This window comes from Saccopteryx leptura, chromosome 1, assembly GCF_036850995.1.
Source record: "Saccopteryx leptura isolate mSacLep1 chromosome 1, mSacLep1_pri_phased_curated, whole genome shotgun sequence".
Lineage (NCBI taxonomy): Eukaryota > Metazoa > Chordata > Mammalia > Chiroptera > Emballonuridae > Saccopteryx > Saccopteryx leptura.
The window spans coordinates 366,830,475-366,844,321 of record NC_089503.1 but is presented as its reverse complement, the minus strand read 5'-3'; the positions used below and the strand labels follow the sequence as shown (position 1 = coordinate 366,844,321).

Here is a 13,847-nt window from a genome sequence, read left to right as displayed (position 1 = left end):
ACTGTTTTTAAGTAAAATCTATTTATTTTTATTAAATTTATTGGGGAGACATTGGTTGCAGCGGTTCTCAACCTGTGGGTTATAGGATCATATAGGTTTCAAGTGTACATTTCTGTGATACATGATCTGTATATTGCATTGTGTGCCCACCACCTAAAGTCTAAGTAAAACTTAGGTAAGAGAATTTTTAAACTTTCTTTCTTAATTTGATTGAATTCTGCTTGATGTTTTTCAATTACCCCTCCTTTTCAAATATTCTGGGTTATGCCAATATATTCAAATATACAATATTATTTATGGGGCAAGAATTCTGTATTGCAAATATACACGTAAATTTACATACAAAAAGAAAGGAATATTTTGGATACGTTTGCTAAGAAACTTGGAAGTTTAGGGTGAGGTGTTGAAATTTAATAGTTTTAAATATGTTTTAGAACTCAGAACTATATGATAAGTGTAGTTAGCTCAAAAAATTAAAAATGAAACTGCCTTATGACCCAGCAATTCCACTTTTGGGAATTTATATGAAGAAACCCAAAACTCTAATTCAAAAGAATATATCCATCCCTATGTTCATTGCAGTGTTATTTAAATAGCCAAGATTTGGAAGTAGCCTAAGTGCCCATTGGTAGATGAGTATATAAAAAAGTTGTGCTACATTTGCACAATAGAATACTACTTGGCCATAAGAAACAAGGAAGTCTTACCTTTTGTGACAACATGGATCAACTTGGAAAGCATTATGCTAAATGAAATAAGCCAGAGAAAGACAAGTACCGTATGATTTCACTCATATGTGGAATCTAATGAACTAACAAACAAAATAGAGACAGATTTATACATAGAGAGTAGGCTGACAGCTGTCGGGGGTGGGTGTGGCTAGGTGAGACAGGTGAAGGGATTGAGCATAAAAGGACAAAAATAAAGAGAGAAAAAGCTCATGGACACAGAAAACAGTGTTGTAATTGCTGGGGTGGGGGAGTGAAGGAGGACATGGAGGTATATATGGTGCTGGACAAAAACATGACTTGGGGAGGAGTAAACACACAATATAATGTACAGTGATGGATTGTAGAATTAGGCACCTGAAACCTATGTAATTTTGTTAACCAGTATCACTGCAATAAATTCAATAAAGAATATATGATATACAAATCTTTACGTTAGGGCTGAGGGACACCTTAATAAAGATACCTTAAGCAAACCCAAGAGCTATCTGTTACTGACATTGTAAGTCCATCTTTTATTAAGTTTAAATATTATCCCCATACATTTTTCTGCTATGTAATATAAAAAATATACATATAAAATCATTTAATAAATATGCATTAATTTTCTAAATTCTTTATGAGATAGAAACAGTTTCCTTTTTCTTATGGACTGAGAGAATTACTATTTATACAGTGAAATACTACTCAGCCATAAAAAAAGAACATCTTACATTTTGTGATGGCTTGGGTGGACCTGGAGAATAATATTATGCTAAGTGAAATAAGCCAGTCAGAGAAAGACCAGTATCATACCTTTTCACTTATATGTGGAATCTAATGGACAAAATAAACTAACAAACAAAATAGAAACATCTGTCAGAAGGGAGGATGTTGTGGGGCTGTGTGAAAAAGGTGAAGGCATTAAACACAGGGAAGGAAAACCTTCCAGGCACAGACAACAATGTGGTGATTACCAGAGGGAAAGGGAAGTGGGAGAAGGTAGGAGAGGGTAAAGGTGGGATAAAAGGTGATGGAAGGAGACTTGACCTGAGGTGGTGAACACATAATTCAATAAACAGATGATGTATTATAGAATTGTACACTTGAAACCTATATAATTTTATTAACTAATGTCACCCCAATAAATTCAATAAATTAAAAAAAATAAAAGATTTAACTTTAAAATCATAATTTCAGTATTTGTCTTAAAGCACTGGGTGATTTTTAAAGTAGCGCTAGAGTACCCCATTATTTCACAGGCTCTCCCCAGCCTCTTGCCTATTTTGACAATGATACATTATTTATTCCTTTCTTTTCTTTTTATTTTATGTAGAATGGATGGCTTGTATTGTTTTAGGCAGATTGCATTTGTAAAGTATTCTGGATTCCTTTGAAATAAAAGAATATGTATTCCTTTCAGTAAAACCAAGTTGTTTGTTATGTATTCATCCTGGCAAGTAATTCAGGAAAATATTTTTTGTAAGCTAAATTCCTTCTCTGTTTTGGGCTTTGCAATCATTCTTTCATTGTTTATCGTTATATGTTGATATTGAGTTTTGCATAGTTTAAATTCTGGGCATTTTGGGGGATTTACAATATGTAGGAGTAGTCCAAGTTTTTAGGATTTCAATCTCTGAGATATGTTAAATTATTTAAGAATGGTAGTCATTGTTATTATATTTTGGTTTATATTCTTACAATGGAAGAAATTCTATTTCACTTTCCAAGGTAAATTTTGAAATTTATATTGATGGTGACTTAAACCTTTTCAAATTACACAATTCCAAATTAAGATAACCTCTTACAGGTTTTGTCAATGAATTATTTTCTAAATAGAAGTATGCAAATACAATTTAATATTGATGCTCATTCTGGGGAAAACATTAGCTATCGTCTATAACCCTTCACAGTTTATGTTATTTCAAATTCAAACTAATGTCTCATTAGCAAAACATTTTTTTTTTCATTTTTATGGAGGTTTAAGGTGCCTCCTTTTGTGTAAACTAATAGGACTGTTTGCATACACACACGAATGCCAAAAATGTTTTGGTAGTTTCACAAATATTGTCCTATTACAATCTGTCTGTTTCTCTTTCCTCTAGTTAACTTCTTCCACTACCTCTGAGCAGCTTGCCTGTAAACCACCTGCTTTCTCCTTTGCTTCTCCAACTAATCAGAAACCACCGCCTGACCCAGTTAACCTCGATGGAGCCTCTGTGCTCGAGGAGTTCCACACTAGGCGGCTGGATGTCAGTGGGGCCCTGGTGGAAGAAACAGCTACGTATTTTCAAACTTCTGCTCACTCTGCACCCTTTCTTGCATCAAAGGGCACCTCCTCGACGTTACGGTTTCCCCATTCCACTCAGTTATCAGGTTTGAATTTTTCCAGTCCCGGTGAAGCAGATCAAAAACCTGGACTGACATCGGAAGTTGGAAGGAAGACAATGTTATCCCCACCTGTCCTTAGCCCCAGAGAAAGTCAGAGCACCTCTACTCCTCTGTGGTCCTCCTCTGGTGCTCCTGCGAAGTCGAATTCAGCCTCGTACATACCAGTCCGTATTGTCATGCATTCACTCACTCCAAGTCCAAAACCATTGCCTTCCCCTTTCCATGGCTCTTCTTCCACGATCTGCAGCCCATTGTCATCCACCGGCAATCTCTCCAAGTCAGGGGTGAAATCCCCGGTGCCCTCCCGGCTTTCTCTTCTCACTGCCATCCTCAAATCGAGCCCTTCTCACCAGAGACCCCTTTCCCCTGCATCCTGCCCCACTTTCTCTCTCAACTCCCTGGCTTCGTCCACACTCACACTCGACGAGAAAGTCAGGCAAACCCCATCCACATCTAAAAAGTCTCTGTCAAGTTGCTCCCTGAGAGCCGGGTCTCCGGAGCAGAGGGAGCACCAGGTTTCCGCCCTATGCCAGCAACCCCTTCACTTGCCCTTTTTCACCCAGTCTGCCCCCCTTGCTCAGTCACCCTCCCTGTCTCCCACAAAACAAGTGAGTAGCAGTCTTGCTTCTCTGAACGTAGAGAAAACTCCATCACCCACTTCTTTGAAGAGCAATCCAACCTCCTCCCCACTACAAACAAATACATCAAGTCCTGTAGGTCTTCCTCCTGTTCCACCAAGCTTTCCCCCCTTTTCTTGGAAGGACAAAAGGGATGCAGACCTCAGGGGTCCAGAAAAGCCCATGAATATTCACACATATCCTTCCGCATCCGCCTCCTCTGTGTTATCTTCTGCATTTTCCACTAACCAAAGAGCCATACTCTCCTCTCCGGAGAAACGTTTCCATCCTTCCCCAGCTCTGTCAGACCTGATGCACAGATCCCAGAGAGCATCACCACAGCTATCCAGCCAGGGGCAGAATTCTTTAGCAAGTCCTTCACCCCCTGTCTCCAGTGCTAGCTCTGCCTCGCTTCCCAAATTGGAGTCCTCCCCTCTCCCTCACGCTCATCTTCCCGCCCAGGCACTCCAGCCCAGTCCTTCAGCACTGTACCCACAGTGTGGCAAGGGTACCTTGCCTTCAAGACTTGGGCAATTTGAAAGCTCAATATCCGACCACAGGTCATCTGTTTCAGCCCCATCACCTCCCATCTCTCTGACAAGAACCAAGGAGCTGACTTCACCTTGTGCATTGTCCATGTCAACAGACCCTGAAAATAAGAAACCCAAGGTATATTTTGCACGTTGCATGGTGCATGATTAGTTTGAAATATGAATGTTTTTTTTTTTTTTTTCTGGGAGGGGGAATCAGCAACCATGACATTCCTTCTGTTCCTATGAGGGAGTAGAGCAAGCACAAGGGTACAGTGGGGGTCATAGGATTTGGTATATTTGGGCATGGAGATGAATTATAATCTGTCTATAATTGTACATGCTTCTGTAAAACTATCTGATTTTTCAAATCCTCCTCTTATGGTAATTTATTATATTTATAGCTTCAGGCATAATATGAATTATATCATTGATTTCAAAGATGGAATTTAAAGTAGCTAGTTGAGATTGTATGATACATTTCTAATTATTTAATAACATGGGCTCTATTATTCATCCAACTATCCTCTACTGATTGAATAGTAGACAGGATTAGAGTAAAATAAGATATTATCTTAGATCTAGGTCCATATTTTTGTAAGCCAATTTGAAAACTTTTTATTTTCTTTGCTGTCATTCATTTATAGTTATTGTTTCCCTTCCTACCAGGTTGATTTCTTTGTTGATCTTTATACCTCAAGCCAAATCAATATGGATTTAGCCATATATACATATAAAAATATGCTTTATATGTGAAATGATTTGATTCATAATAAACATTAAAAACAGTAATTATGAAATATAGAAAAAATAGGAAAGCTGGGCGTAAAGAAGTAGAAATAAGAAAGGAGAGATGTTGGCTTTCAAATGCTCTGAAGCAACCCATTGAACAGAGATGTGAAGCTGGCATTTATTTTAATATGAGAAGGGAAATATTTGAAGGAGTGACTCCCAGTTAATTTCTTCTGAAGGACAGCAGCTCTGCACTAGAGCATACCCACTTCCCAATTATTCTCAAGTAGTTTACAATGCAGATATTATACACCCAGAATTTGGTCATGGTTATAAAAATCAAATAAAATTATGACAGTGCTTGTATTAAGAAGGAATTAGAATTTTCAGTTCAGTGCATTGAAATAACACAGTTTTAGAGTTGCCAAGCTCCACAGAGATTGTGTTCAACTTTGTTTGAATGATGAACTTATAATGGGAAAGATAAAACAACCCACACGCCGTTGTTCATGATGTTGCCGTATTGTTCAACTTAAAAAGCATGCCTTAAACACCCACTCTATGCCCACCGCTATACTGGCTTTTTTTGAGGTGTGTATGTATACATGCTTGTGTGTATATGTTTAAGGAAAATAGGAGAGAATTTTTTGTCTTAAAAATTATATTCAGCAGAAACATACATATACATAATGTGGAGAAGCTATAAAGAGTTATTAAATCTACAATAAAGCTAGAAAACAAATAGAAGGAAATATTAACAGTATTAACAGACTATATAAAATTGTATGCTGAATTCAATAGAATAGAAATATTATTACGGATATGGTTAGTCAGGAAAGTTACTATATTTAGTATTTGTCTTAATAAAGAGGAAAGGAGTTGGTACTTCAGATATAATAACTAACATAAGCAAATATACAGCATGATTCCAGGGCAATATATGAGGAGACATAATAAGATTGGCCTAAAAAAAAAAGATTGTCCTATCATTGAATAGTGATTATAATAATAATGATGGTAATTATAGTATCAAATTCTTTCTGTGAATCAAGAAATATCCTAGTAGTTATGCAAAAACAGTTAAATATTAATTAAAAGGGGCTATGTCAGTTAAAGTTTATGAGCATATGAGGTTGATAGTATTTTCACCATTTTATACACCAAGAAACTGGATCTCAGTGAAAAAATTGCCCAGGTCATATCCCTTGTACGGCCAGAGCTGATGAGTATGGTTAGGTATACTCTACTGATTCCTAAAGCTGTATTTATTATTACTGTGCTTTATTGCTACAAAACAAAAACTCATATGAATGCTCATTTTAGCCTTATTTAATAATTCTCATGAAGGAAATAATTTTTATGGAATAATGATAAGAATGATCAATTCACATAATATTTAGGTCATTTAATAAAGTATTATTAGAGATTATGAAGTCATTGTATTTTAAACATTCAAAACAAGTGGGATAGAGAAAATCTAACTTTTTCTATCATTTTAAATTTAAAATGAGGTGAAACGACCTGGTGATTACCATTGCAATATGTACAGGGTGGGGCAAAAGTAGGTTTACAATTGTGAGTATTCAAAGCACAGAGTTCATTCTTGTCTTATTATTTATGAAATACTGTATTATTTTCCATATGAATAAATGTAAGCCTACTTTTGCCTCAGCTTGTATGAATAGTTATGGAAGTCACTTGTGGTGGATTAAAAAAAAAACAGAACAAAACTGTGATCTAAACTAAACCAATCCCTGAGTTTATTAACAATTACGTCTTAAATCGCACTGCCATACACTTAAATTATTCATTACCTTTGTGAAAAGTGATTGAACTCCAGAGGATTCTTTAAGATGCTTCCGTTTGTGGTTCACTTTGCTTCATTCATGTCTTCTCCTGTTTTGGGAAAGAGTTAGAAGAGGATTGGCCCAGAGGGGCTTTTGAAAAGTCAAGTCCTTTCTTGTCCTAAAATCAAGGTTGGAAAGACCTGTTTTTCCACAGCTCAATGACTGCTCCAGATAGTAAAGAATTTTTAGCATTTGCCCTATATTTTGTTTTAATTTCTTTATTTTCAAGTTGAAAATTAAGCTTATAGAAATGCATGATAAATTTGATAAAATAAAAAAAAGAAATTATAATTTATCTCATTTTATCTGTTGCTTTGAACAGAAAAATACTCAGTATTTCTCATAATGGGTAAAACTTATGATAATGTCTGCAAAAATCGTTGCTCCTGGAGACATGCTGTTCTTTGTCTATTTGCTTCTTCCTTACTTCTTGCTATTATCTCTCCAGGTAAAAATCAGCCTGCATATTTTTTTTTTATTGCAAACTACTATTCACAGAAATTGTTAACTCAAGTATAACAATTCATTAAAATGGATTCTGCAGTGGAATCCTGTCTATTTCTTTTTATGTTTGACCAGTTTTTATTAAATAGCCAAGATTATTTTAAGAATGATAGGAGGAGGTAGACAAAACTTTGGGATATCAAAGAATTGATACGTTTTTACGGATAGTTTCTTGTCTGGCTCCTTCCACTGAACACAGGGCCTCCTTTGAAATCAAAGAGCTTCAGATTTAGATCAGCTTCCCTTAGTGCCAGATCCCAAAAAGGAAAGAGGTCCTGGAATACAAATGACTGTCTAATTAAAACACGAATGCTTGAAAGATATTAGTTCAAAGTCTGGGTGGTGCTGGCGTTTGATATTAAAATAAAATAAAATAGCTAGAGTACGCTGAGCTAAATTCAGGTATAAAGCATTTCTAATTTTTCTTTTTCATAGATCTAATCTTAAGGTTCTGAATCTGTTTGTATCAGTTTGATGAAAATGATTTTTTTTTTTTTTACTTTTAGATGTAGTTAAGAACCTTATTTCACAATATGATCATGGCTGTAGATAGGATGGACATGTTCATGAATGTTGTTCTGTATACTCTTTGATCAACATCTATGTTGTCTGAGATATTTTTCCCCCTTAGGAAAGGCTGACTACCACAAAATTAATCCATGCAGTTGTATTTGGGTTCCAATATATTTTGCCTTTATTTATGAACTAGTTGAAATAGTCTCCTAGTGAGGTATTATGAAGTTTCATCATTTTGCAACTCACCCAAGGTGGTCTGAAGTTCTTTTCAGGGCTGGTGGTATGCCTGTGCTGACCTTAAAGTTATTTGGAAACAGCATATTTAAGAAATTAGTTGGGAGTGTTTTGTTATTTCATGAACTTCTACCTGGCATTTTATTTTAAAACTCTCATTTCTTCAAGGCATCAAAACATTTTCAAGTATATAACGCTGGAAACTTAGTGGCAACAGTCACTATATAACATTCTCCATTTCAACTGATTCATATGTAATATGGGAAGTGAGCAATATGAAATATAATTCCATGAGCTGAAATAGTTAATGAGGGTTCAAACAAATCACTCACTCTGAGATCCTAGGTGATTTTACAAGGTACTTTTCAATGTTGGAAGGATATATTGCAAGAAATAACATAGCAAAAAATGCCTGCTCATAGAAAGTTTGTATTCTATGGTGGAGTAGAAACAATCAACAATAAATAACCCCCTTCCCCAAATAAGTATATTTTCCTAACTCCCTACCCCAAATAAGTACATTTTTTCATGCATTAGAAGGTCATATGTGGTAGTGAAAAGCTATGGCAGGGTAAGGGACGGTGTCACAAATTCATATTAGGTGATCAAGATAGGATTCTTTCAGAATGTGACAGCCAAGGAGGTGTTGTTCATAAGAGAGTCTAGTCAGGGAATATCCCTGAGCCAGAGAGTTCTTGGCAGATACAAAGAACAGGGGAGTCAGTGTGGCAGGAGAAGTGAGTGAGGCGAAGCACAGGTTGTCAGAGGAAGGTGTCACTGGGAGCTATTGCAGGCCTGTGAGTGCTTGCAAGCCACTTCTAAGTCTTTGATTTTTAATTTGAATTAGACAAAGGGCAACTGGGTGGGGGGGGAGTTGAACAGTAACTGACACAGTCTTATCTATCTGGCTGCTGTGTTAAGAATAGCCTCTAGGAGGGAGAGGGGGGCAGGAAGGAAATCGTAAGTGCCTATTGCAACAACCTGGGCATGAGATGGTGGCTCTGGTGAGGTTCTGGCAGTGAAGACAAAGATATAATTTCTGTGCGTATTAGGTAGAGTAACAAACATTCAGTAATCATTAAAGCCAGCCGCCCGTGAAATGGCGAAACAGCTGAAGCTACATGTAGGTATCTTCCTGTTTCCCTTTTTCTCTTTTTGTCCTGCTGGTTTTTTGTTGTTGTTGTTGTTGTTGTTTTATTCTACCTCCTCCACAAGTTTTTAGCATCTTTCTGGGCATTCTAGATTTTCTATGAGTCTCCCATCCCTGCCACCTGCCACTTCCATCTCTCCTGACCAATGCTGTGTCCCATTCTCTCTGCTTCTCTCCAGATAGGCCTTCTGGATTGATCTTAGCAATGATTTTCACTCAAGTGTCAGTGATGGACAAAGGCTTCTTTCTTATCCCTTGGGGAATATTTGCCTTTTAACTGACCGGGTGCTTGTGCAGTTTAACTCAAAGAAGATACTTTAAAAAAACCCCAACAAAAACCCAGAGATTTAAGGTCATGAATTCATATCTTGAAAGTTCAGATCATTAAAGGAAGATGACTTTAGGAACTTAATGCATTGGAAATATCTTCAGGGCATGCTTCTGAAGGGGAAGAGAGTTGCTAATATGTAAGAATAGAACAGTATATGAGAAACTAAATTTTTTTTTATGGACTCTGAATCTTAGCATAATTTTTAATTAAATACTTCAATTTAAGTCAAATATTTGCTGAATGTCTGTTCTGTGCCAGGGTGCTATTAGGTGTTAGAAATAATAGGAAATCTCTCCTCCAAAAGATATACCAGGCTAATAGTGATGGTAAAAAATTGTAATACAGTGAAATGCAGTACATTTAGAGTACTAGAAACACAAAAGGGTAAATTATGCATGGAGATGGGTACTGGGAAAAAAGAAGTCCAGGAAAACTGTGCTAGTAGCTGCCACTACCATCTCTCGCTCTCTTACTCCTCCCTTCGGTTATGAGAATCCTTTCTGAGACGGTGCTCTGCCAGGAGTCCCGATGTAAGAGAGGTGTCTGGGCCGTCTCCTTCTGTGGCCTGGATGGGGCTTCAGTTGAGTTTCCATCTTAGGGAGAGTCCGACTCAGGCAGGGCAAGCATGTCATGGAAGAGCAGGAAATGTGTGTTTAGAGTGATGTTTCCATCTCTGCTTATGGAAGTTTCCATAAGGAGAGGTTGGCCATAGTGAAAGGGGGCCTCTTCACCAGGGTTCTCTTTCTGTTGTTTATGTAATCTGAGGTTTGCTGTTCACCTTTCCTTAAAGTGTAATCATGAGTTCAAATCCCTGATTCGCTAGGCAACTAATATAGTTCACTTTGAGGTCTCAGAGGTCTTTATTACTAGAACCCGTTGTACAATTTTAGGCATCAGCAACAGAGGATGAATAAGGGTGGGAAGTATTTTCTAAAGAAGAAAGCTGTGTTCTTATTATCCCCACCATCACATCCAGAACATTACGTTGCAATATCTAGTATTGCCTACAAATAGGATTTCCTCTGATAAGCTTATATTCTAAAACACCATTTCCTTTTCTAAACTTAAACTTTGCAGTGCACCTATCATCTAGTAGATGTTTAAGACATATTTACTGAATGTCAACTAAAAGTATAGATTACAAATTGAAGAGGCATAATAAGCGTCATTGAAATTTTTGCTAGATTTAGGGTCAGGCTGGTCTACCTTCTATGATTAGCTAATGGTGAGTGAATCTAATCTGTTAAAAACTACAGTTTATTATTCAAGTTATAATGACCTTGACTAGGGTGATTTATAATTTTAAAGAAAGGAAGGGAAACCAATGTATGTGATTTAACACATGGAAGGCTGAAAATGCTAAAGGAGAAATACGTTCCAAATTAGAATACTGTTAAGGGAACCCAGAGGAAATATAGTAAACCCAAATGTATCTCTTATGGCAACAAGAATGATTTTCAGACTGGAAAGGAAAAGCCATATATGTCTTAGAGATGCATAAAGCCTAAGACAGATGAGGGACTAGAAAGATCACCTAGTTCTAAGTCAGTTCATATTTCCTGGACTAGATAAATTGTGTCTCAAAACAGATGAAATTTCTATGTCTATTGCAAAACCATTATAAATGATGAGAAATAAGAGATTTACCATAAAAAAGAAGTGAGCCATATGTTCCTTTAAAAAAAAGGAAGATAAATTCTGAAAATTATAGTCTATATTAGTAGTTTGTGAATGTTGACAGAAGCAGTTATAACTGGAAATCAGACATTTTCTTCAAGCAACAGACATTTATTTACTGAATGGCTTCCAATTTTCTACTTTTGTGATATCTTTCACTATATCATAAACACAAAGAGATATGTGAAGTATAATGATATGTTTCTGTGAACTCACATTTGTTTCAAGTGCCCAATCCAAAGCAACTTCATGGTCACTCTCTAACCCATCATCACCTTATTTCAAATTTCTGCATATTATTTGTCTCACTGTGACTTTTTCTTTGCTTTCTTATTCATTTATAGTTTGTTTTCATTCATTAGGATATAAACTCTAGAGAGCAAAGGCTTTATGTGTTTTGTTTACCACTGAATCTTCAGCACTCAGAGCAATGCATGTCACAAAGGACATACTAATATTTTGTTGGATGAATCTATGAGTTGAACTGCTATATCCAAATAGATTTATAGAATTGATTGATGTCTACCAGATTGGCAAAACTCAGTAGGCAAGAGTTCCTTATTCCGGGTAAATGACTTGAATGAAAAGAAAAATTACCATGCCTAACAAAGTGGTTCATGAAATAATATAAAGTTATTTTACAGTGACAAACAAAATCTAGTCAGATGAAATTAGATAGAGATAATACCCAAAGTACAATTTTGGATCTAAAGAAAAAGCATAACTACAGAAAGGAGTTTAATTTCAACCAATGTTTTTAAAAATAGAAGGATTAGGGATTTTAGGCGCCAGCATGCTCAGTGTGACCCAACAATATGAAATAACTTCAATTTCACTGTCCTGTATTATCGAAATTCACCACAGAAACCAAGGAGACATTTCCAATCATTATAATCTTCAATGAATTAATTGACTTATTGTCAAATCATGGAGGTGCTGATTATATTCTACTCTGTGTTAAACACACATCTAGTTAAACACATACCTTTTTAAAATTTAAAGAAATATCGACAGAGGGAAATGATAAGAATAGTAGAATAGTGGAATTCTTCAGTTAAGGATGGGTAGGGAGAGGTCAGCAGAAGTAGCAGTATGTGTATCTTGCTGAAGAGAGCTCTTGGGCTGTTCCTGTATCCAAGGGGTGGAGAAACAGGAACAACGAAGTAGTTAGGGAAGCATATTTTGGCTCAATATAAGGAAGAATTTTGGACCCATTGTAAGAATTATGCCTAAACGTGTTGCCTTGGGAGGTGAGCACATATTCCTGTGGTGGCTGAACAGAGGATCAGAGAGATTTACGTCCTATTTGAGGGCGTTAAACCCCATGGCCTTCAGTGTCACTTCTGAGTCTAAGATTCTGTGGCATGATGTGTGCAAGAACAAGATATCTCTCAGTACAGGTTTCTCCAGCTATACTCCTTAGGGCAGATGAAGATAGGAGGACAGACATTATAAATGATTATGCATCCTGAAATAAGAGGCAAAGGCATATGGTAGATAAGTGCACTGTTGTTGAGCTAGAATGTGTCTGCATGCAGACCCCAGCTGTGACCTACTAGCTAGTGACCTTGGATAAGTTAGTTAACATCTCTGCACTTTAGTTTCCATATATAAAATGCATATAATATATATAATATAGTATCTACCTATTAGGCCTGTTGTAAAAATTAAATAAGATTATACACAAAAAGCTTTTAGAATGTTATGTGGCTCATAGTAATTGTTTGCTATTATTATTACTGCAACTATTATTATAATTAAGTATCCATAAAACCATAGGGAATATTAATAATATATTTTATTCTGTATTATTTGTCTTTATATCTTCTTTGGGAGAATATATTATCTTATAGAGAAAGTATTGATATTAGTTCCAGGCAAGCCTGGATGCCAAATCCATTTTGACTCTTTATGGGCTGTTATAGTCTTAGACAAGACTACACCTGACGTTCCCCCATCCCCTTTTTCTAATGACTTTTTAGTTACAGGGTTTCTGTAAAATTAAATGAGATAATATGTGTAATTTTTCTAGTAGCAAATGTCAACTCTTATTCTCCATGAGGAAATGACGTTTGATTTTGTCTTTATCCAAATATGTCGTTGTCTGGAGACCATATAGCAGTGAGGGGTGACTAGAGAGACTTAAGGCTTAAAAGGGACCTGAGACTTCTGGGTCTGGAATTTTGATTCCTTTTACCTTCATCATACCAGTTTAGTGAAGGTTAATTTATTACATCCATAAAACTCAAGTTTTATTTGATTTGATTATCCTATCTTCTACTGTAGACCCTTTGGTCTACTTTTTAGTGGATTGAGACAGCTTGGAGCTGTGTGCAGAATCCCCCCCCACTCTTATTCCCTGGGGAAGCTGCCTGAGACAGGAGCTTGTGAAGTGATAGGAACCTTGAACTTAGTTAAGCAGTGTGGGACCCAGAGTATTAAAACTAGGCTTTGGATTATGCATATTCTCCTGATTTCTACAACTTTCTAGTGTTTAATTCTTCCCCAGGTATTACACCAAACTGAACTGTATCCCTTGGAGTTGTACTTAAAACTCAGGATCTTTTATCATTTGATTCATTAACATTACTATATTAGAAAGTACAGGAGA

At 36.4% G+C, this 13,847-nt stretch overlaps 1 protein-coding gene across 12 annotated transcripts in view; it reads left to right on the top strand.

The window, feature by feature from the left end:
• MLIP (muscular LMNA interacting protein) overlaps window positions 1-13,847 on the top strand; it is a 270,123-nt gene that overhangs the window by 138,078 nt on the left and 118,198 nt on the right. For 11 of the 12 annotated variants that reach the window (XM_066359164.1, XM_066359158.1, XM_066359156.1 and 8 more), the window contains one exon: window positions 2,813-4,384. In XM_066359164.1, coding sequence (XP_066215261.1) covers window positions 2,813-4,384 — 1,572 coding nt within the window. The remainder of the gene's footprint in view (window positions 1-2,812; window positions 4,385-13,847) is intronic. The other variant, XM_066359167.1, reaches the window with a different exon arrangement.